This window comes from Podarcis muralis, chromosome 8 (assembly GCF_964188315.1).
Source record: "Podarcis muralis chromosome 8, rPodMur119.hap1.1, whole genome shotgun sequence".
Classification (NCBI taxonomy): domain Eukaryota; kingdom Metazoa; phylum Chordata; class Lepidosauria; order Squamata; family Lacertidae; genus Podarcis; species Podarcis muralis.
In genome coordinates, this window is record NC_135662.1 from 80,756,513 (window position 1) to 80,780,188 (window position 23,676).

At 45.6% G+C, this 23,676-nt stretch overlaps 1 protein-coding gene across 2 annotated transcripts in view; it reads left to right on the plus strand.

The window, feature by feature from the left end:
- Window positions 1-48: 48 nt before the first annotated feature.
- Window positions 49-23,676, plus strand: part of TMEFF1 (transmembrane protein with EGF like and two follistatin like domains 1) — a 78,818-nt gene continuing 55,190 nt past the window's right edge. The window contains exon 1 of one of the 2 annotated variants that reach the window (XM_077933385.1): window positions 49-124. In XM_077933385.1, the coding sequence (XP_077789511.1) occupies window positions 64-124 (61 nt within the window). In that variant the 5' untranslated portion in view covers window positions 49-63. Of the gene's footprint in view, window positions 125-6,807; window positions 7,323-23,676 lie in introns of those variants that run through there. The other variant, XM_028737992.2, reaches the window with a different exon arrangement.

A 23,676-nucleotide genomic window follows, 5' to 3' on the forward strand; every position in this document is an offset into this window, starting at 1 on the left:
TCAGACTGTCAGGCAGTGGATGGTATATGCTAGGTCAATACTGACCATTCTCTTCAGCCACATATGAACAGTTCTTCCTCCGAGACAGCCACCCTCCTGAGGCACCAGGGCCACCAGTCTCACGGTAAGCTCGGTAAGCACGGTAAGAGTGGGAACTAGGGAAGAAGCACGGGCGCCGCCATGGGGGACCAAGGGGCGGAGAGCATGGGACTTCTGATTAAGCCAATTTAAGGCTGATTTTAAAGTGTGTATGCACGTTCCAGACTTAAAACTGGTTCATCAGAAATGTTGCCTTCCCATAATACACCAGAATCTGTCAAGCAGAGGGAGCTTTAGGGCTGGGCATCTCTAAAATAATTTTCTGCACCCTCATCCAAACTACAATTCCCAGGGGTCACTGGAATACATAAAACCAATATACTGTATGTTTATGGTGTAGATAGGCCCCAAGAAAGAAAGCTGTGTGACTCTAGCACAGAGACTGGTGTCCACCGCAATGTTTCCCTACCCAGCTTTGGCTGGCATGTAAGAGATACGGTTGTACTGACTGGCTGCTGGTGTGTGAGAGACGATGGCTATGATGATGGAACATTTGTTGTGTAGACAATCCCTTTCCCTCTTGGTAATCTGATTTCTCCTTTTGGCTAACAGTGTCACTGTTATCCCACACTATTTTCACGATCACTTCTTTCTCTCCTTCTGCTCATACTAATATTTCCCATTGTTTTATAGTTATACCTGGCTGGATATTGGATCGTTGTGTTTTAAACTTAAGATGCAGAAGGCAGAATTTACTGGGATTTCCCCAAACCTTCACTTTTGCCTTCTCTCAGCTTGCATCATCTCCCTTGAGCCTTCTCAGCAAATTTCAAGAGTTTGCCATACTCTTGCCATACATTATGAATGGCTTTCCACAAAGAGTTGTGGGAACTGTAGTGCTACAACTCCCAACACCTTAAAAAACTACAAATTCAATGATTCTTTGGGGAAAGCCATGTGCTTTAAATGTATGGTGTAGATTTACATGGGACAGGTTCAATCCCTGGCAAATTGAGGTAGCACTGGGAAAAAGACCCCTGTCTAAAACCTTGAAGAGGCATTGTCGGTCAGTACAATATGGATAGAAATATAATCAACAATTCCTACATTCCTACTGATGCTTTAAAGACTGTCAGTTTTCTTCCTATAATATTTCCAAAATTCTAATGACTCTAACCCTTATTCAAAACCTTGTCTTCTCTCATCTTGATTACTGTGATGTTTTCTTAGCCCTCCTGCAATTTCTTTCTTTGCTATAAATCAGTGGACTTGCATGTATGTACAGCATGCACAGAATTAGAGAGCCCTGCATCTAAAAGCTTCCCAAGTTATTAGTATGTACTGGTAACTGAGAGGATACCTTTGAAACATGACTACTATTGCCATTGCTGAATTCAAGTATTATCAATTGCTGCATTGTTTCTGCTCTTCATTTCTCTTGCTCCTCAATTAAAGTCAGTGGAGGGAGATTAATTAGGACAGGTTCACCAACCCAGTGCACAAGAAGGCTCCAGACTCTGAGGTAAGTTGGCCTGCCTATCTAGAAAGCAAGCTAGGAAGCATAACCTAAGCAATTTCTGTTAAATGAGCCAGGCTGTCTTCTCCTGCCTGTCAGAATGTTTAGCCAATGCATTAAGTCAGCACTGTGATTGATAAGTGACTTGTTTGGACACCAGGCTACAGGAATTCCTGGGATCTTAACCAGGCCGGATTTATAATGGCACAATTGAAGTAATTGCACCTGGGCCCATGCCAGCAGGGACCCCCGACTCTGAGCTTTCATTTTTGAAAAGTCAGTCTCTAGCTTCTAGAAAGAAGTTATGTGTCATGGACTGCCCAAGTCAGGATGGCACTGATGGGTGGTTTGAAGAGGACACTGGGGAGGGCTCCAGCAGGCTGGCTCACAGCGGGGTGATGCTCCACCTGCCCCCATCCACTTTGCAGGAGGCAGTGACATCGACCCCTTCACCTAGGTCCTGAAGGCATGAACAGAGGTGTGAACAGATGGAGCAGGTCCAGTCGCCCAGGCAGAACATTAGCAAGGACTAAAGAACAGAACAGCAGGCTTCGCTAAACTGTGCTGGCCCTTTCCTTTATACCAGGATTGCATGATGGGGCATCAACAGTAGAACAGTGTCCAGATCAAGGGAAGTAATAGTCCCAACTCTATTCTGCCTTGGTCAGACCCCACCTAGAGTACTGTGTCCAGTTCCGAACACCACAATTTAATAAGGATATCGGCAAGCTGGAATGTGTGCAGAGGAGGATGACCAAGATGATCAAGGGTCTAGAAACCAAGCCATATGAGGAGCGATTGAAGGAGCTGCGTATGTTTAGCCTGGAAAAGAGGAGACAGAGAGGAAATAGGATAGCCATCTTCAAATATCTAAATGGCTGTCATGTGGAGGATGGAGCAAGCTTGTTTTTTCCTGCTCTGAAGGGTAGGATCCAAACCAATGGCTTCAAATTACAAAAAAGAAGATTCTGACTAAACATCAGGAAGTACTTTCTGACAGCAAGAGTTGTTCAACAGTGGAACAGACTCCCTTGGGAGATTGTGGAGGTTTTAAAGCAGAGGCTGGATTGCCATCTCTCCTGGAAGCTTTAGCTGAGATTTCTGCACTCCAGGGGGCAGGACTATGATCCTTGGGGTCCCTTCCAGCTCTACAATTCTGGGTTTCTATGTTGTTGTTGTCGGGACGCGGGTGGTGCTGTGGGTAAAAGCCTCAGCGCCTAGGGCTTGCGAAAGGTCGGCGGTTCGAATCCCCGCGGCGGGGTGCGCTCCCGCTGCTCAGTCCCAGCGCCTGCCAACCTAGCAGTTCGAAAGCACCCCCGGGTGCAAGTAGATAAATAGGGACTGCTTACCAGCGGGAAGGTAAACGGTGTTCCGTGTGCTGCGCTGGCTCACCAGATGCAGCTTTGTCACGCTGGCCACGTGACCCGGAAGTGTCTCCGGACAGCGCTGGCCCCCGGCCTCTTGAGTGAGATGGGCGCACAACCCCAGAGTCTGTCAAGACTGGCCCGTATGGGCAGGGGTACCTTTACCTTTACCTATGTTGTTGTTGGATCAATGTTGTCTTTACTTTAGTGGCCGTATCTCCTGCAGTGCTGTTGGGTAACTCACCTTTGCGAAGATATGTGTGTTGCCTGCTACGCCTTTGAACAGCATTTTTGCATATGTATCACAGATCTCAGCACTAAAGCTTTTTTTGGGGGGGGGGGGACATCATCTGAGTCCATGTTCTCCCATGACTGGTAGCCAGGACATTATGAAGCATAACGCAAAGGCAGCTATCTAAGCCAAGGGTCCCAACCTGATGCAAGCACAGTTTCTGCAGCACAGACCACTTGCTGGACTTCACAGGGCCTCTTGCAACTCTAATTCCTCCACTCTTTTCTGCAACGAAGGGTTTGCCTGGGCAGCTGTGGTGGCACAAAGTTGGACAGGAGAAGGAGGATAGATGCCACCTCTTTAGGTTTTTCAAGGATGTTGGGAGAAGTTCTGAGGCCATTCCACCTCCTCTGCTTTTGCTGTTCATGGAAGAACTGGGCCCCCCCTGCCAAATCAATTGAGTATTTTTATTATTTTATTATCACTGACCGCGGTTCTTCCTTTTCTCAGTACATTTGCAAAAATCAAAATCAAAGGAAGGAAGGACATCTCTTATGAACGAAGCTGCTCTGAAATGACAAATGATTAACCAGCAGAGGCTGTTACCAAAAGCATGAATGGAAAGTTGACTAGGCCGTTCCAATGCAGGCTCAACCTCACAAGGTCCCCGGTTGGAAGGGAGGAAAAGCCCCAGAATGGAAAAAGTGCTAACTCTGTTCCCTTCCCCTTTTGCAAGATTTGCACAGCCCATGGAAGAAATATTTGAAAAGAGGGAGGGGGAGCTAAGAAGTGCCATGCCTGTTTGCCTTCCCTTTGCTTTTCCGCCCATGCAAAGGCATATTGAAAAGGATCGGGAGAGAGAAGCTTTCTTGTCACTTATATGCTGACCAAGCACTGGATACCGTTTCCAATCAGTTCAGCAGCACTTCTCTCTCTCACTAGGGCCTGGGCCCCACTTGGGGTTTCTGGCGAGGACTACCTCTAAGGCACAGAAATTTTGTCTCTCTCCTCATTAATAATAAAAATATTTACAAAGTTTTTAAACACTCAGGGCTATTTCCCGCCCAGAAAAGTTGGAAAGCTTAGGTATTTAAGTTGGCAACTGGTATAAGTTTGTGTTTCTAATTCAATGCAAGGAGCCTCAAAGTAGACTTGTTTACCTCAACCTCTCTTCAGGTGGCAATTCAACAGATGTTTACCTTGAAAGAAGAGCTTGCTAACTTCCAGGGAAACATGCCTAGGGACTAGGCTGCGTGTTTTTTTAAACTGTAGCAGTAAAAGGAGTTATTCTGCAGTAGCAATTGGACAAGGTTTGAGCCTTCCCCAGTGTAAAATGTTTGGCTGGTGGCAAAGCACAGATGTAACCCGGGTACAGGGCTCACCCGCCAGAAACTGGAAGGCACTTGGTTTGTTTAAAGAAGCTCAAAGGTGGGAGTCCTACAACAGGGAAGAGAACTGACATTTTTTTCTCCAACAACACCCATCTCTCCCTGACAATCGGAAAGACACTCAGTCACTTATGCTCTATTGATTGGGATAATGAGGCAAGATGTGGCGTGTCTGTGCATTTACCTCTTGGCTGAATGAAGAGAGACCGGTATCTGTTTTGTGCCTCCTCTAATAAACCATGCAGCAGTGTGGCACAATGGCTGGGGAGCTGAACTTGGATCAAGGAGGTCTTGGTGCAAATCCCAGCTCAGCCACAAATGACATCTGGCGGCCTACCTCACACTCCCCAGAAAACCTTGCCTCTGTCTGAAACCGAATGCTTCTACATTCTGTGTCTCTTCTCCTTCACCACCAGCATCTTACCAACCAGAATCATACTCTGCTGCATACGAAAATCAAGTCTATAGGTCACAAACCAGCACTGGGCTCAACAGACAAAACTAAACAGCCCTAACCCATCTGAAAGCAACAGGCTTAATTCTGTATTGGTTATTTGAGGCCAGGGTAGATGGTTCAGACCAGGGGTAGGCAACCTAAGGCCCGGGGGTCAGATGTGGGCCAATTGCCTTCTCAATCTGGCCCGCAGATGGCCCGGGAATCAGCGTGTTTTTACATGAGTAGAATGTGTCCTTTTATTTATAATGCATCTCTGGGTTATTTGTGGGGCCTGCCTGGTGTTTTTTAAATGAGTACAATGTGTGCTTTTATTTAAAATGCATCTGTGGGTTATTTGTGGGGCATAGGAATGCGTTGATTCCCCCCCCCCCCAAAAAAAAGTCCGGCTCACCACATGGTCTGAGGGACGGTGGACTGGCCCACGGCTGAAAAAGGTTGCTGACCCCTGGTTCAGACCATCTGATTGTGCTAATGGTAGCTCCACAATACAGCTATGTGCCCTTTCACTTGAGCCAAGTAGAAGCTACCAAAGCAGCCCCCCCCCCAGGCAAGCAACTTGTTTCCAGGGGTGTACTAGGGGGTCACAAAAAATTCATCTCTCTACGCTAGCTTGGAATGGCTAGGAGCCCACCCATGCACAATTAGATGTGTTCACGGGTGGAGTGCAAAAGGTGTCAAAAAGCTTTCTTTTTTTAAGTTTCTGGTGGTGGGGAGGGACACAAAGAAAGAGTGGGGGTGCAGCTTCAGCTCCTTGCCAAGGGTGCAAGGGAGCCAAGGTGCATCTCTGCTTGTTTGCCCTGACCTTTTTGCCTCTGCCAAACTTCAGGAGGAGGAAGTTACAGAGCACTCACACCTGAATCCTGAACCTACTTATATGGAAATAGCACGTGGCAGGGAGTTCTCCAGGATAGGCTTCCTGCTGAGGGCAATGGGCTTTGCTCCTCGAGTTTCTTTCTTCGTTGTTGTTGTTTAGTCTTGTCTGACTCTTCATGACCCCCTGGACCAGAGCACGCCAGGCACTCCTGTCTTCCACTGCCTCCCGCAGCTTGGTCAAACTCATGCTGGTAGCTTCGAGAACACTATCCAACCATCTCGTCTTCTGTCGTCCCCTTCTCCTTGTGCCCTCCATCTTTCCCAACATCAGGGTCTTTTCCAGGGAGTCTTCCCTTCTCATGAGGTGGCCAAAGTATTGGAGCCTCAGCTTCAGGATGTGTCCTTTCATTGAGCACTCAGGGCCAAGTTCCTTCAGAATGGAGAGGTTTGATCTTCTTGCAGTCCATGGGACTCTCAAGAGTCTCCTCCAGCACCATAATTCAAAAGCATCAATTCTTCGGCGATCAGCCTTCTGCCTTGGGCGTTTCTTTACTCCCAAGTAAATGAGAGCAGCGGGGGACAGACACCCACCCACAAGGGGGGGCGGCGGCAAAAGTCTGTGGCAAGCCATCGCTCCCCTTCTCCCCCAGCGCACCCGTGGCGGGCCTGCTTGCTTTCGCGAGGGGAGACTCCTGCTCTCCCCAAGTGTTCCTAAAGACGAGGTGGGAGAGCCGGGCTCCCGATTACCGTCGATGGCTTGAGCGGCGGCGGGTGGGGAGACATCGTTCTCCCAAGGCGGGCGCGCAGGCGGAGGAGCGCGCCCTGACTCCACGGGGGTGTCGGCGTGGTGGCCGGCGGTCCGGAAGAGGGGGGCGTGGCAGCCGGCGCCGGACCCCCTATCCTGCCCCGGTCCCGGGGGAGGAGGCTGGCGGCGGCGGCGGCAGCAGCAGCGTCACGTGGCCCCCACTCCCTGCCTCTCCCCCTCCCCTCCTCTCCATCTCCCACCCCCTCCCATCCCTTTGTTGTAGCCGGAGCAGTAGCAGCGGCAGCATCGCCCGCGACGGCAGCAGCAGCAGCAGCGAGCAGCAGCCGCCGCCGCCACCGAAGCGCACAAAGGGGCTCCGGGAAGAGGCAGGGCGCCGGGGAAAAGGAGGAGGAGGGTCGAGCAGCAGCAGCCGCGGTTCCGAAGAGCCCAGAGGCGGCCCGGGATGCGGAGGGCTGGTTGGCAGCAGCAAGGCCGGCGGGTCCGCGCTCCTCCGGGCGGCGCCCGCTGATCCCCAGCTGGGCCCTGCGGCGGCAGCGGGCCCCCTCCCCGGCCTCTCGCCAGCCCTCGCCATGGCGGCCCCCGCCCGGCCCCGGGCCTCGCCCGGCTGCTGCAGCGCCGCCGCCATCCTGGCGCTCGCGGTGGCCCTGTGCGCTCTGGCTCCGGCGCGGACGTCCAACCCGCTCTCGCCGGCCGCGCCGGCCGCGGATTGCGCCGCCGGCAAAGGGAAGGCGGGCAGCAACTGCTCAGGTAAGCGCCCGGGACGACGACGCCCCCACCGGCGGGCGAGGCAGGGCGGAGCGGGGCCGCGGCGCTCAGCATCCTTGCTCCCTCGCCACATGGGTTCCTTCACAATACCCGCCGTGCGCGCCTCGTGTACCTTCCCCTCCCTCGCTCTCCAAGCTCCATCGCCAGCCCCATCTTTGCCTCGCTGTCAGTCGCTCATTTTAAAAACCTTCATGCACCTACATTATTTCCCTTTCTCCCTCTCCCCCCCCCCCCACTCAGTCCAATGTTGCGCGCTTGCTTGGTCAGAATGAATTTGGTGGGACTTATTTTCTAAAGAAACGTGCATAGGATCGAAGGCGTCGTGGCGAGGAGCGTGCGCCTCTCCCCCCCCCCCCGCGCGCACACTCCCACCTTCGCTTTGCTTCCTTCGCGCTTCTTTTATTTTAGTGAGTTTGTGTTTCTCTGCTGCCCAGCTCTAAGGAAATGGGTCAGGTTAGCCATAGTAGCGCCCAGTGAGGCAGGCAAGTCTGAGAGACCTCTGGAAGGCGAACCAGCCAGTTTTATGGGTAAGCAGGGACTTTGTATTATTTTTATTTTTAAGGTTCCAGGTTTCCTTTCGTTTCAGAGCCTCGAGCTACTCTAGGCTGTGCTTTTAAATAACGGAGTGCCTTAGGCTGCAGACCCCAGGAGCAAGTCTCATTAAATTCAGTATGCCTTGCATGGAATAGATAGAGATATGTGTAGGATTCCTCTGTTAATCTACAAGAGGCTTTTCATCAAATCAGAGAAGTGTAATGTAGTTCTCACCTGCTGGTAAGCATGTTTATTCAGAATACATTTCCTCTGAGTTTAGTGGGACTTGAATTAGGATAGTTTCCGAAGTTGGAGGATGTGAATTTCAGGCAGGCAGGGGGGGGGGGGCACAGGGACTCTCAAGCCCCAGTACCAGTTATTTCAGAAATTGAATGCTGCCTGGTTCCAAATGTGATATGAAAAACACTGGCAGTATAACCGCATGCACATACAAGCACTCTTTCTCTTCTCCTCTTGCACAAATTCTCTATCCTTGTGCATATGTGGTTTCCCATACATAGATATTATCACACGTGCATTTCCTTCCTGGTGCAGACACACATGTAGGACTGCTGTGCATACATCCATGCAATGCATCTGATCTCTTCGGTGCACGGTTGAGGTCATGAAAATAGGGAGGCGTCCAGCAAATCCGGGAATGAGAGCACTGACCTTGTGTGGGCAGTGAGGAGTCAACAGTTCATGTATCCGGAACTGGTGGCGATAGGGGGTGCCAGTTCATTTCATGCTTCTGGGAACAAAGACCTTGCAGCCCTGGTCTCAGAATGTGTTTTTACTTCGGTTGTCACACAAGGAGGGGAATATTTTTTCTTGAAAGTAGGAGCAAAGTGCCAGCCCCAGCCCCAAAATCAAGAGGTGGAATCGTCTCTTTTGTTTCTGTCTCCTGAGTTCAGGCCAATCACCCCAGCTAATGAATGCAACCCATACCTTTCTTTTCCCCCTCCCTTTTGTCACCTCTCTTGCTTAAGAGAATGGTGTGAGTAGCAGAGAATGCAGAGGTGCTCAGGTATCTGTAACCCATTTAGGTAGTCACCTTGCTTTTTGTCTGCTTCTTAGTGTTCCTAAATACAAATCCTAAAATCAAATCTGCTGCCTGTGCTGTGAAGCTGGTCACCAAGAAAAAGGATTGTTGCTGTGAATGCATTAGAATCAAAGAAAATATTTTATTTTTTAAAACAATATTAGAGCCATGTCACTTGGCTGCTTTATCCTGTCTTTCCATGTGTTGTGTAAATGTCACAATACTCATTTTAAAAATGTAAAAAATACCCCCCCCCGGAATAATAGAAATCTAAACAGGAACACTTAGAAAATACATAAGCTTATAACTGGGATTGTGCTTCTAAACTTAATATTTTTCTTAAGGATATTTCTGTTTAGTTCCTCCTCCAGACTAGTTATTTTACCTTCCTCAAAGCATTCAAGCTGTTTCTTCTCCCTTTCTCATCTGAAAAGCATGGATGATTGCTCTGAAATGATTGCCAGTGGAAATTACGTGCAACTGCTAGTGCCAGATTGATGAGAGATTCATGAGAGGTACTTGGTGTCTTCCAAACCCATTGTCTTCCCTGTGAGATGTAGGCAGTTGCCAGTTTGTAAGCAGCCTCTGAGCACCTCATGCTATGTGGTCCTTTTTGTACCATAAGCACAGACCACTTTCCAGTGGGGCTTATTCCCTGGCAAGTGTGCTGGGAATCGCAGTCTTAAGGCAGTTTTGTGCTGGGAGTTTCCTTCTTCATTTATATTTAAACATCATTTTATAGTACTTTCAATTTAGAGTACCGTTACTAGATTCTGCCAATATTGATTAGCAAATTTCTCAGAGAGGCACATGACGCAAAAGTCACAATGTAAATTTCATCTTTGTTTGTTCTCTGTTCGCTTGTTGGGTTCTTCATGCTCCAATACCAGACATGTTGGTGGTGTTGGGGAGTAAATCACTGTTCTTCCATCCTTGACTCCTACCCCTTTTGCATCCCCTGAGATGACTGTTTGAGTTTTATGCAAAGAAAGATTAGTAGGTTAATGTGCTACTGCCAAATACCAGCTTACTTGACAGGTACATATTACCACGTTGGGGGGGGGGGGACTCTGTGAGATTCACTTTAGAAAGCTAGCAAACAAATCTAGTTTCCAAAATAAAGTGTAGAACATTAAAGTGATGTCCTTGTATCACAAAATAATAGTGTTCTAAAAGCAAAGAGTTGAAATGACACCATACGAAACATGCAGAGTGATGGGAACCAGTAGAACATGCACAAAAATATAAAATGAAAGCTACGAGTGGAAAGCAGTGCTGTTTGCTTTTTTCAGGTGAAGATTTTCTTTGGCAAGCCAGGATCTTCAGCCTGCACAATTCCGCAGACTCTTCCTTAGATTGAAAGTTACTTCGTTTGACTACAGTTCAGATTTCCAAGCCTAATTAATTCATCTGGATTGTGCCACTGTGTGGATGCTCTTTTCAAGGTTTAAGTGTTGACCTTTTTGTGTGCAGCCTCTACTTCCCCAAACTGATAAACTAGTCTTGTGGGAACCATGTTTCTCATCTTTCCACTTTGCTTCTTCAGTGTTTTCCTGCCATGTCACACTGATGCCATTTGACTGCAACTGCTGTTGAGGTTGTCCATGTGCACCTGCAATTCAGGTTGTCCATGTGCTCCTGAAACACACATTATTACTCATTTTGTATGGGTCTCCCTTCCCTGTACCAATAATATCCAAATGACAGAACCACATAACCTCACCAGGATTACATAGGTATAACCCACATTGACATTCTTTTCCCATAAAAGCCAGTCGATGTTGGCACAAGCAGTTCTAATGAGTTCCCTGAGATCTTGTGTAGTTGTTTCATCCGGACATGATTTGGTTTGCTGTGAGATCGAGTCACCAGACAATCCTACCACAATAGTTACATATTAACTGGATCTTTAACAGAAAGAAAATAAGGTAGAAGTTAGCTGTGGAAGCTTCATCGCCTTCCTCTGTTCTCTGGGCTTTTGGTTGAATGGGATAGAGGGGTGTTCATATAGTGGCATAGATCCTAAAATAAGTTTAAAGGAAGTTCATGGAAATAAGATTTTCCATCTATTCCTCCCTGACCCCGTACTCCATCCTACATTGTTCAGGAAGACACCCTACCCCCACAGAGGCATGCAGGTTGCTGCAGTGGGAAGAAGGGGACAGGGTACTTTAGTCAGATTATCTAAGGACACGAGACTATGTATTCATTTTGAGATAGTTGTTCAGCTCTGTTGCTGCATCCGGGTGGAGATGCTGTACATCAGAACATGGACCTGCCTGCTTTGTTTAGGACAGAGGTGGGAAATCTGTGACCTTTTGTTGTTTAGTGGTTTAGTCGTGTCCGACTCTTCATGACCGCATGGACAAGGGCACACCAGGCTCTGTCTTCCACTGCCTCCCACAGTTTGGTCAAACTCATGCTGGTAGCTTCGAGAACACTGTCCAACCGTCTTGTCCTCTGTCGTTCCCTTCTCCTTGTGCCCTCAATCTTTCCCAACATCAAGGTCTTTTCCAGGGAGTCTTCTCTTCTCATGAGGTGGCCAAAGTATTGGTGGAGCCTCAGCTTCAGGATCTGTTCTTCCAGTGAGCACTCAGGGCTGATTTCCTTAAGAATGGAGAGGTTTGATCTTCTTGCAGTCCATGGGACTCTCAAGAGTCTCCTCCAATACCATAATTCAAAAGCATCAATTCTTCGGTGATCAGCCTTCTTTATGGTCCAGCTCTCACTTCCATACATCACTACTGGGAAAACCATAGCTTTAACTATACGGACCTTTGTTGGCAAGGTGATGTCTCTGCTTTTTACGATGCTGTCTAGGTTTGTCATTGCTTTTTTCCCAAGAAGGAGGCGTCTTTTAATTTCGTGACTGCTGTCACCACCTGCAGTCATCATGGAGCCCACCATCCTCAGCTTAGCATGGCCAATGTTCAGGGATGATGGCAACCTCAGATCACAGGTAGGACCGCACTGTTCCCATCCAAATATAGGAAGCTTTGTTTTGTGCATTGCTTGCGCATCTGGAAGATGAAGTTGGTTTTGCATTTAGCCGCACTCTTCAGCTCAGAGCTACAAGAGTTCCTTCTCCACTGAAACCACCTTTGCTTTTAACAACCCTGCTCTTCTGTCTTTTAGCAGAAGTCAGCCTCTCAGAAATTTAGCAGGTGAAGTTTTTCCCTGCCACTTATTTCCACAAGGAAGAGATTACCCTACAGAATTCCTTCGGGTCAAGCTCCTGTTAAGTTCATGGGGGCACAACTAGTAAACAAAAAGGGGCAATGAGACAGACATAGAAACCCAGCATGGTGACCTGCTTGTAACTAGGTGATTAGTTTCCTAGGTGTAACTAGGTGGTATCCTTCATGTGTCCTGAAAAGGAGAGGAAAGTTCTTATTTTCCTAAAGAAATGAGTGATTTGGTGAATCTGCATTCACCTGCACTCATATTTACTTAAGCAAACAAAATTGGCATCTTCTGTAGGGATCATTCAAAAGGACACGGCATCTGTGCTGCTGCTATTTATTTCTTGTGTTAACTGGTACATAAATGAAAATAAGGCACAGGCCCTACCCTCGGGCTTCCCTACTATAGAAAAGCAAGACACAAGGGAAGGAAAAGGTAGAAAAAGAAGGGAGATCTGAACAGAAGAGGAAAGGAATTAATGGTCCTTAACATCCAGTAGGGGGCAGGCCTGTGCCCTTGCTAGGTATGAATTCAGCATTCCTGCTTCAGCATCCCTAGCTGCCCTTCATTCTTTGGCCAGTAACTGAGACCAGTACAACCTTCTCCTCTAGGGCAGCTGACAATTGGGGCAGAGTTCTTTCTAGCGGAGCAGGGGGCAGATTGGAAAGCAAAATCCCTGCATCTGTTTCTTATCCTGCCAAAGGCTCATTTCCTCCGTTGCTGTGATATTCTTCCTGAGAAGGGAGAGAGCGCAACCTTCCTGGGCCTGGTGTGACCTTTCCCTTGTTTCAAAGCTATCCTGCTTTTAAAGAACTGGTGTTCCTAAAGCAGCTGAAAGGATGTAACAGCTTCAGGTTGCTTTCTGGCTCACCCTGTGCTTTTCAGCCAGACGGCCCTCTTTTTTTCATGCTGGATTGGAGGGGGGGGGAGAGAAGTGTCCCCCCACTGTTTTGAGCACACGTGAGAGATGTCTTTCTGCCACCAATTCTGTGAGCAGGAGGCAGCTGGTCTCCAAGGAACAATTGAACAGCAAAACTGCAAAAAAGCTACAAAATGTAGCCTTGGTAGCAGAATTCAGTTTCCTAAGTATCTCAGCTGTTATATGTTCTGTATATATATGCCAACCTCTTCGAGAATCTTGGGTGCCAAAGGAGGGACTAAGTTTTCCCCTATGCTACTTTTCTAGAAAAAGAGGCACCAGAACTCACCATAAACGCCTCCCTTGTGCGCTTATAATGCCAATTGCACCCACCTGTGAGGCGCCAGAACTGAGTTCTGGTGGATTCTGATTGGGAAAAAAGCCCTGGCTTTTCCCATCTTCAAGTAGAGTCAGTGTTCTGCATAGCTTATTACCCCTCCTTTTGCCTAATGGAAGAAGACTAAATTATGCAAAGTAAGAGTAATCATGGGCATTTTAAAATGCAGATACTTTATACAAGTTGCTGAACGGAGGGTTAGCTATGATAGCCTCTTGTAACAAAAACGACCAAGAGTCTTGTGGCACCTTAAAATGTAACCAATTTATTCTGGCATAAGCATTTGTGGACTGCTGTTATCCATGAAAATGTATCCCATAATAAGTGGGTTAGTTAATTTTTAAGGTGCCACAGATAACTGGAGTTACCTTGGGGCAGATTTTTTTTAAAAAAACTAAATGCTCAGTTCCAGAACCTCCCCCCCCCCCCCGCTGACCAGATGGACTGAGGTGTAAAAAACTCTGTTGGATGCAGTCAGATTATGAGCCCATCTAACCCAGTATTGTCTGCTCTGACTGACTAGCACTAACTCTGTGGCAGAAGCCTTTCCCAGCCACATTAATTGTGAATCTTTTGCTGGCCGAGCCTGGGAATTTCTGAATGCAAAGCCTGTGCCCTTTCAGCTATGAGCCTTACCCAGATTTTCTTGAAAGCCTTTCTTCTTCATTATTATTTTTTCTTATAATTGATTTTGTATGCTGTTCTTACATAGTTCATCCAGTGGTTTCCCATCCAAAGGGCTGATTAAGTCCACACCTACTTATCTCCAGCAACATCAGTTGCTCTGAAACCATTTACAAATTCCCCCCCCCCTCCTCGATGGAAGCTGCTCTTTGCAGGAAAGAGCCTACCCAATGAACAGTTCAAGGAGCATGTTTATATGGTGGGGGTGTGTGCCAGTGGAACGAAGGCGTTCATTTCACTAAACGTTTGTCTTGGGCTTGACAAATGTTCCAGGATGTAAAGAATCATAAAAACCCATTATAACACTTCAGACATCTCTTTCCACCCCCTGCAAATGCATGGAAACAGAAGCAAAAAAGAGGAGACATTCAGCAATGGTGTATTAGTAATGGCGTATGGGAAATAAAAGTAATGAAATAGGTCTCATAATAATGAAATACTAGGGAAGATGGGAAGTAAGGGAATCATGAGCTTTGCTGACAGATGATGCCAGTAATGCAAAGGCAGCATTGATCATCTTAATGGACAAGTAGCCCCAGCTTACTGTCATAGAATGGGCTTCCGTTAGCCTGCACCTGCTTTTTCTTGATCATAGACATGCTGGAAAGCATTTATAGTTCAAATGAAATTGCAAACTATTTCTGGGGTTCACGTTTCAGCTGAAAGAGATGTTCTGCTACAAACAGAGGCTGTGGAACCACGGTCTCTGCCGAACAATTGCAAAATAGCAGGGAAAGGGTGACATTTGCTAGGTAGCGCTGACAGGAGAGGGGTGTTTAACTCTTCCCTTCCTCACTGCTTTTCTCTGCAACCCTTTTCCTCCCCCAGCTATTTTGCTGTATGATGCAAGAAATGCATGCCAAGGAACAGCAGCCAGAGGGGATTGTTAAGTGCCTCTCATGCAGTTTGCCTACTTCTCCATGCAAATTTTCCTCCTTCCCTCTCCTGTTTAGCAGCAAGTGGTATTCTGAGCCTTTCAAAAGACCTCAGAAAAACATGGTAGGCATATAATGGCAACTTGCAGGCTTATAAGAACAACAGGGAGAAAAGGCATGACAGCTTATTTAAAGAGGACAGCTAATCTAAAACAATACAAAGAGTACTTTCAGATATATCTTGCTTGTTGATTAGTAATTTAATCTACAGTGACAACTTTACTCTGTGTCTATTTAGATACTGTATTTCTTTCCTGATCTCATACCTCATTGACTGCCATGGTTGGATTCAATGTACATTAAAATTAGTTTGTGTCTCAGTAGTCAGAGCAACTATGTGTATGGGGTGTTAGGAGAGGGGAGTACCTCTGGTGGGGGACATGTTGTGCTTCTTCTGGGGTAGTTTGTCCACCTTTGGTCTCCATCCTGTACTCGGCTCCTACCTGTGGCTCCTAGAAGCCGTCAACATGTAACAGAAGCCACACCTCGGGAAAGGCTGGCTAAACCAGGTGAGGGTAGCTGATGGCTCTCAAATACTTGGTGAGTTAGGGACTTCTCCTGCATGCAAAGACAGGCTCTGGCAGATTGAGACCAATAGTGGGTCCAACGATCAAGAAGGCAGTTTCTGCACGAGCTGTAGAGGGAAGTGGGGGCAGATGGGGCTCATCAACCTGGGAAGGTAGCCCATCTAAGAGAAGGAAAACTTGAATCCTAAGCCTCTGCTGCCTTGCAGCTATACTCATTTGTGAAAAAGGCTTCAGGAGTAAACCCTGTGGAAAAATCTGTACCTGCTGACTTGCAGGACATCTTTGGAAGAAGAAAATGCTAAGGAGTAAATCCTACACAAATCTGGAGTGGAGTCCCTAAGGCAGTTGGATGGCATCTTGTATGCCACCTTTCAGCAACTCCTGCCAGCAAGCTGGTGCCAAACGCATTGCTCTCCTTTGGATTGCACCAGTGAGGCAGGGGTTTGTGGGTTGCCATCTGGGCAGCCCAGGACCTCCATACACCCTGCCCAGGCTTGTGTCCCAGAGAGGTCACTTTGGTGCTGCTAACACAGCAAAAACAATGCGGGAGGCAGCAGTTACAAGTTGCTGGTCTCTGCAGCCACAGCAGTTGCTGTGATTCTTCAGCGATTTGACTTCACCCCAGGAGGTCCACTCAGTTGTCTCTCAAGACAGATGGATGCCAACAAAAAAGTCAGAGCAACTGAGGACACATTGTGAAGCCATCAAACTACTGAGTGGTTTTGGAGAGTAAATATGTCTGAGCAAAATTGACAACTGTAGCTTAGGACTGAATGGAAATCCACAATAGGCCAGGTCTGGAAAGCTTCTGGACTGTGTCTTATCCTGCAGAGTACAAAACAAGCTCAGTGCTTTTTATTCTGGACTAGAGTTTGCCAAGCAAGCATGTTATCACATGTTATCCAAGCAAGTGATCACAAGTTGTTATTAAGTGCAGGGTTTAGGGAAACATCTTAATCAACAATCAAGCAGCTTCATTTGCAAGGAGTCTTCCCTTCAGCTTGAAAACCTCTTCATGCATTAGTATCGGTTGGATTATGCATGGGAATTATTAATTGGTTGTTATTCTGAAGCGTGTTCATAATTCTGATATGCAGTCTAGACTGAAACAACCAAACAGACTAGCAAAACAGGATGAAAATTACGGTAGAATTTGACAGTGTAGAAATTGCAGGCTACTTAGAAAGAGGCTGCTGCTACCAGCACCATATTGGAGCCTTTTCAGTGGAAACTTGGCTACCATTTTTCAGGAATACTAGGTGGGTTTTTGCACTACAGTGGTACCTCGGGTTAAGTACCGTATTTTTTGCTCAATAAGACTCACTTTTTCCCTCCTAAAAAGTAAGGGGAAATGTGTGTGCGTCTTATGGAGCGAATGCAGGCTGCGCAGCTATCCCAGAAGCCAGAACAGTGAGAGGGATTGCTGCTTTCGCTGCGCTGCGATCCCTCTTGTTGTTCTGGCTTCTGAGATTCAGAATATTTTTTTTCTTGTTTTCCTCCTCCAAAAATTAGGTGCGTCTTATGGTCTGGTGCGTCTTATAGTGCGAAAAATACGGTACTTAGTTCGTTCCGGAGGTCCATTCTTAACCTGAAACTGTTCTTAACCTGAAGCACCACTTTAGCTAATGGGGCCTCCCATTGCCACTGCACGATTTCTGTTCTCATCCTGAAGCAAAGTTCTTAACCCAAGGTATTATTTCTGGGTTAGCGGAGTCTGTAACCTGAAGCGTATGTAACCCGAGGTACCACTGTATTATAACACTACCACCTTGTGCAGTAGTGCCTCATTTTCTCCCATCCCATAGGAGTGAATGGAAGCATTCTCTTAAATTGGAGAAATTCTTATTGCTGGAGATGCCAGTGTCTGGGGAGAAGATAATGTTTTACCTTCTTTTTACCCTGGTATGTTCCTGATTGTAACCTATTGACTTTGACCCACCGAACTGAGTTAGAGGCACTTGGAAATAAGCCAGCTCCTGTCTGCATATCCAGACCTCTTTTTCTACATGTTCCATTTTGTGTTGTCATGTTAAAGTGTTTTGGAAATAAGAACTAGATGATATATCTGTAACATGATGCCATCCGTTATGAACCCAGTGCTAAATATGTTTTCAGTGGGACTTGCTTCTGAAATTCCTAGTAAATTTGCCGTAGCCTCACAGGCTTCATCAGACCAAATCATACTTTATATATCAGTTTTGTATGAGCTTGTCCAAACTGAGCATTAAGCAAATTCAGCTTCTGTCATTTTTTATTGGCAGAAATGTAAAAAAAAGAAAAAAAGTGTTTTTCGTTTATCAGTTTTAGATCCCTCCTGTAGAATAAGGTTCTCTTGGTCTTGTATCAATCTGTTTGTGTGAACAGACCTACCATTTGGCTACTGAAATACTTTTACAGATTCAGAGCTCTGCTTACATGAGAAACTCCTTAATGAGTTAAAAGAAGAATAAACCGGATTGTAAAACGATACAAAGCAATAAAAATAAAATAAAAGCATGTTATGCCTCTAGCATGCTTGTCAGGAAACCTAGGGTGTATTCACAGTTAGTGTCTTCAAACAGGAATATGTACTCCAGCAGTAAATTCAGTGCTAAGCTGATTCCAAGTTGGGTAGCTGTATTTCATCTGTTGCAGCAGAAAAACAAAGCATACTATTGCACCTTAAAGACCAACAAATTTATTGTGGAGTGTGGTGGAGTCTCCGTCTTTGGAGGTCTTTAAGCAGAGGCTTGACAACCATATGTCAGGAGTGCTCTGATGGTGTTTCCTGCTTGGCAGGGGGTTGGACTCGATGGCCCTTGTGGTCTCTTCCAACTCTATGATTCTATGATTCTAAGGTTTCATAAGACTACAACCATCAGAAGCATGAAGTGTTATTCTCAGCTTGGGAGATCTGCACAAGGGCACAAAGAGGAAAATAAGAACAGTGAGGGTAGATGGCTAGGAAATGCTAAAAGTCCATATTATCTCTCATGTTTTCATGCAAAGGTCCGAAGTATACGATATAAGATTGGTGACCCATTCAAAAGAGCAACAATTGTAATACAGTATGCCTTCCTGAATTCTAAGATCCTTCTTGGAGGCCCTGCTCTCCACATGAAGTGAGGCGGGTGGCTGCCAAAGAGAGGGCTTCTCAGCACTGGCACCTCAGCCATGGAACATCCTCTCCAGATGGATGGACCTTCATGGTCCATCTCTCCATGGACCTTCTCCATGATCCTTTCAGCAACAGTTGGGCTTTTAAAAATTCACCCATGCTTCTAAATTGTGTTTTAATTCTGGTTTGTAAATTATTGAATGTTCCCTGTATGCAAGGAAGTTTTTCTTTTCTTTTGCTGGCCTAAAAAAAGAAAATTATTGTATGCTGTGTTTTTAATATTTTCTTGTAAGCCACCAAGGACATGTTTATTAAGGGGCAGCTATATAAATCTAATTAAGAGTAATGGTGGTGATAAATATTTCTACCAACCATGCTATGCTCATTTAACACCCAGCACAGAATAAAAAATTATGATGAACCCATGCCCCTGATTAAGAACTAAATGCATGGGAAAAAAATATTTCTGAAGAATGGTAGTTTTACGGTCTCATGGTGAAAGAAGTATTGTTACCCTGAGATCAGCAGCTGAGTATCCTAGGAGACTGAAATGTTCTCTTGGGGGATTTTCATTTTTGCCGGGTTTTTGGGTCAGATTCGTGTCCACTCCTTTTGTGCAGACTTTTTTTGTCCTATGCAGACAGCGGAAGGGCATTGTTAAGGCATTGAAAGATGACCAGGTGAATGAGCCCATGGTGCTTGGCTTGGCTTGGCCTCCCCCCACATGGGGGGCCTGGGAATAGTCCTGGGGGCCAGATAGAGAGGCCTTCTGTTCCTGGCATATTTTAGTTGGAAAATGGGCAAGATGATGATGATGATGATGATGATGATGTTTCTAAGGAGATTCTTGAAGCTGGCTTTCCTCTTTTTAACCATGATAAGCGGTTGACTTTACAGATTATTTTATGCGCAAACAGAAAAGATTTTGTGTGCCTTATTAAGTGCCTGAGATGTTGTGACATGTAACACTGTGTACCTCTTTGATCAGGATTCCTGTCAGCACTGCTGCAAAGAGTAAAAGGCAGCAGTTATGGTGGAAAGGGTTGTGTTTGTGGTTTGGGGGGGGGGTTAGGAGAGGCTCAGCTAAGAGACTCCATTTGAACCCAACTAAGAAGTTTATACACACATGTATGTTTTATCATTTGAAGACTCATAGTCACTGCAGAAAAAACATAATTGAAACAGAAGTGATGTGAGGTGGTTCAGTCCTGGGCTTATTCCCACATGCAAGTCACCACTTGATAGTAGGGTCATCAGGTGACAAGTGTGCATGTGTGAACCAGACTTAACTCTGGTTAGCATAATCATTTTTCAGAAATTTAGATTGGGCTCAGGGGTATAAATGAAACAGTTAGCTCACATCGTAACATTTTTGGGTGCCCTAGGCTGTCTTCAGAACCTACTAAATCTCATGCCGGCTAATGTGATGACTTGCATGTAATCTGAGGGAGAAATCAAGAATGATATTAATATTTTTTATCTTAAGGATGTCAGGTGGAATAACTTTACTCAATGCCTGAAAGTTATTTCCCCTAATATGCATTTTTGTAAATACTGGAGGAACTGCATAACAAAATTTGGTTAAGTGTGGATTTAAATGGATAGCTCTGTCTTCAGTTTGCATATTATTTTGGAAAGTGCAGATCTGACAGAGTCACCTTTAAATGTGAACTGAATTTAATTTCTAATGGAGTATAGCATTGGTGCCTAAATCCCTACATTTAATCAAGCAAAAGTAAAGCATTTTGTTTTTAAAAATCTCAAGCACACTCAAAACATCAACAGGTCCTCTGGTTTAAAGGAGAGCATGAGACTCTTAATTTCAGGGTTTGAGCCCTTTGTTGGACAAAAGATTCCTGCATTTCAGGGGGTTGGACTAGATTACCCTTGTCGTCCCTTCCAACTCTACAATTCTAGGATTCTGTGTATTTGTGAACAAGCAGTCTGGTTTGATGCCGAGAGAGATACTTGTGCCATTTATCCATTTAGACATGGATTGCTTGTGTTTTATTACCACTATTCAGAGCCTTTGTGATGCAAGAAAAATCTGTATTGTTTCTCAATAATATATTTGGAACCTGTTCTTTGGGCTGGTCACTGTGTGTTTATTGCAGAGGAGCAGTAGGAACTTACAAGCTGGTCATGTCAGTAAATGTATAAAAGCCCAAGAGACACAGGGGGATTTCTCAGGGAGATACTTACCATGTCATGAAGTGAGGCAGAAGAAAGGCTTGTGAAAAGATTTACTTTCTGAGGTTTTCCATCACTGCTACATAGAGTTACTGCTATATAGAATACATAAATTCTACATTAAAATATTGAGGGAGCTATCCAGATAAATTAGTCTTGTTCTAAATAACACCATTTGTATCCATATGATATAAAGCAGTGACAAACTGGCCTTTATTTAGATATTATAGATGAATAAACCTGTCAGGAGAATAACTTAATTACATATGCCTCCCATGTATACAGAAGTTATAATTTAGTACTTTCGGGTAATTGGAATACAATGTAGAAGAAGCACATTGTGTTTTGAATTACCATTTTAATATTCTTTTTAGAGATTGAACACTATTGTTCAAAAGGTTTTGTTCTCTTTTATTCTCTATTCATCTTGACTTGAATCGGCGGGGGGAAACAGGGTTAGTTACATAAGATGGAAAGTTTGTTACCTTTTTCAGCGAAAAGAACAGCTCCGTCACTGGGATATGTAGCAGACAGAATTTAAAATTGGATTTTTGTATCCATTTTCCTCATAGACATGTCTGTATTATTAAGCAGCAGAGTTGTCAAAGGAGCTTCCAGACTGACCGCTTTTAAGTTGTCACACAAACTTTATTCTTCATCTTCGTAAAAATCTGTTAATTTGTTGGTCTAAGGCCTGTTCACATGTATGGCATAGAATGGGGTCTGGAGGCACCAGAGACTTGTGAGACTGCTGTTTGCGGATGGAACTGGAGGTAGTTGAGCTGAGATCCTATCTTCACAGCTAGAGAATCCACTTGGGCCTGAAAATCAGGGGACACCAGTGAGTCCTTCCTGCATGGAATAAAGCCCCCAGATTGGTAATTGCTGCTCCGTCTGGGCAGCGTGTTGAGGGAAGCCACCACGCTATCCTCATCTCCTGCAAGACTACTTGACTGCTTGTCTGCCATGGGAGTCCCAGCCTGCCTTCCATCTTGGTGTGGCTGGCTATCTGCCTACCTGCCTGATACTTGCCAGCCCTAGGATGCCTAATAGAACCTCAGTTCTATTCAGGGTGACATGCAAATGGTTCTTCTCTGTAGGGAAAAAATATCTGTGGAGAAAGAGTGATGTGCCTTTAGAATTTCCACAGGAGTTTACACGGATTAGGAAAAGATTTGAGCCAGGAGTGGGGAACCTTTCTGAGTCAGAGGCAGCATTCCTTTATGGGGAACCTTCTGGAGACTTCATGCAGGTGATGACTAGGAGCCTAGGCAAACATGGAAGGAGCAAGAGATGTGGGTCTTCCCGTTGTTTGGTAGGTTACATTCCAGCCAAACATAAATCGGAGGTTTCGATCCAACTATCTTTCTATGGGCTCAGGCAAGCAAGATGCCTTATCACGGTTAAGCAATCCAGTAAGGTAAACACACTTAAGAGCAACGCAGCACAGGACTGGTGAAGGATGTGGTCTGGGGACAGTGGGAGACACCTGAGGGACAAATAGAGAGGCTTGGAAGGACATATCTGTCACCTCCAAATGTCCTCCAACATGCAGAATCAAAGGTTTGGATTGCTCTGTTGGCTTCCTTTAAGAAAACAGAAACAGTAGGTTTATAAAGCAAAAACTGAAAACATTTTTAATTAGCAAATAAATACTGCTTCTGTCCTTTGGCTCTCTTGTTATACCTCAATTCTATAATTTTTGCTTGCCATTTTATTTTGCTTTGGTCCTTAAAAAAATGCAATAATTTGTGTTCACCTGGTGCTTCAGCACACTCAAAAAGTGCTGTCTGATGTATATCTATTCTATGAGTTCAGTGGGGCTTCCTCCCAGCTTTGTGGATATAGGATTGCAGCCAAAATGCTTAGCACACATTATCTTGTAATTCTTGCAAGGATTCCATGCCAGTCCTGCATGGTTGGGCAATACCATTATCCCAAACCCCCAATAGTAGTGGTGATGTGGGAAGCTGAGGAAAACAGATTTGTTCTAAAGCCATCTAATGAATTAATGCCAGAAGAAAGATGCAGACGGGGCCTTTCTGATTCATAGTTCAGTCTGCTAATCTAGTCACTACTCTTCTTCCAGCTCATATGTGAAACGTCTGCATAATGGGAACCCGTATACCTCCACAATTCACCATTCACAGAAAGAGAGGCTCATGGCTCCCTTGATGCAAAAAAATGCACTTTAAGCTGTAAGAGCATCTTTATAAATGCCACTGTGCCCATCTGCAGGTTTATCTCTCCTACCCCCCCCCCCCTTTATGGCTTTCAAGCTTTTCCAGTGCCATTTCTGTCCTTCATCAATTTCCATGTAGCTTTTTTTTTTTACCTCTTCAGGAGGTAAATGTCTTTGCCAGTCAATGAGAATATGCTACTTAGCTAATGCTCTTGAAGCGTTACACATGGGAGACAGCTGAACAAGTAATAATGGCAACGCATCAGACCAGAAGAGAGAGCAAGACCGATGAGCAGGAATAAAGTGAGACTCTGATAATAAGAAAAGGCAGAGAGCTGGTATCGGCGTGAGGGAAGGAGCTGAATATGAAAAGATGCCTCTTGAAAGCCACTTTGAGTTTCTTAAGTTCTAGTTTCTGGCTTGGGCACCCATTGCTTTAATTAGGGGACGTTCAGAGGACTGACAGTTCCTCTCTCTTGCAGAGCATACTCCATTAGCAGCAGGAAGAATTTCTCCCTCTCTGATAACATAAGAATGGGGAAGCCATTCAATGAGGCTGATTGGGAATAGGTTCAGTACAGGCAACAGGAAGTACTTCATCACGCAATGCGCAATGCACTCGTAGAATTCATCACTTAAAGATGTGTAGTGATGGCCGCTTTGAATAAGGGACTTTCTACTGATTTGTTGAGACCTCTCATATTCT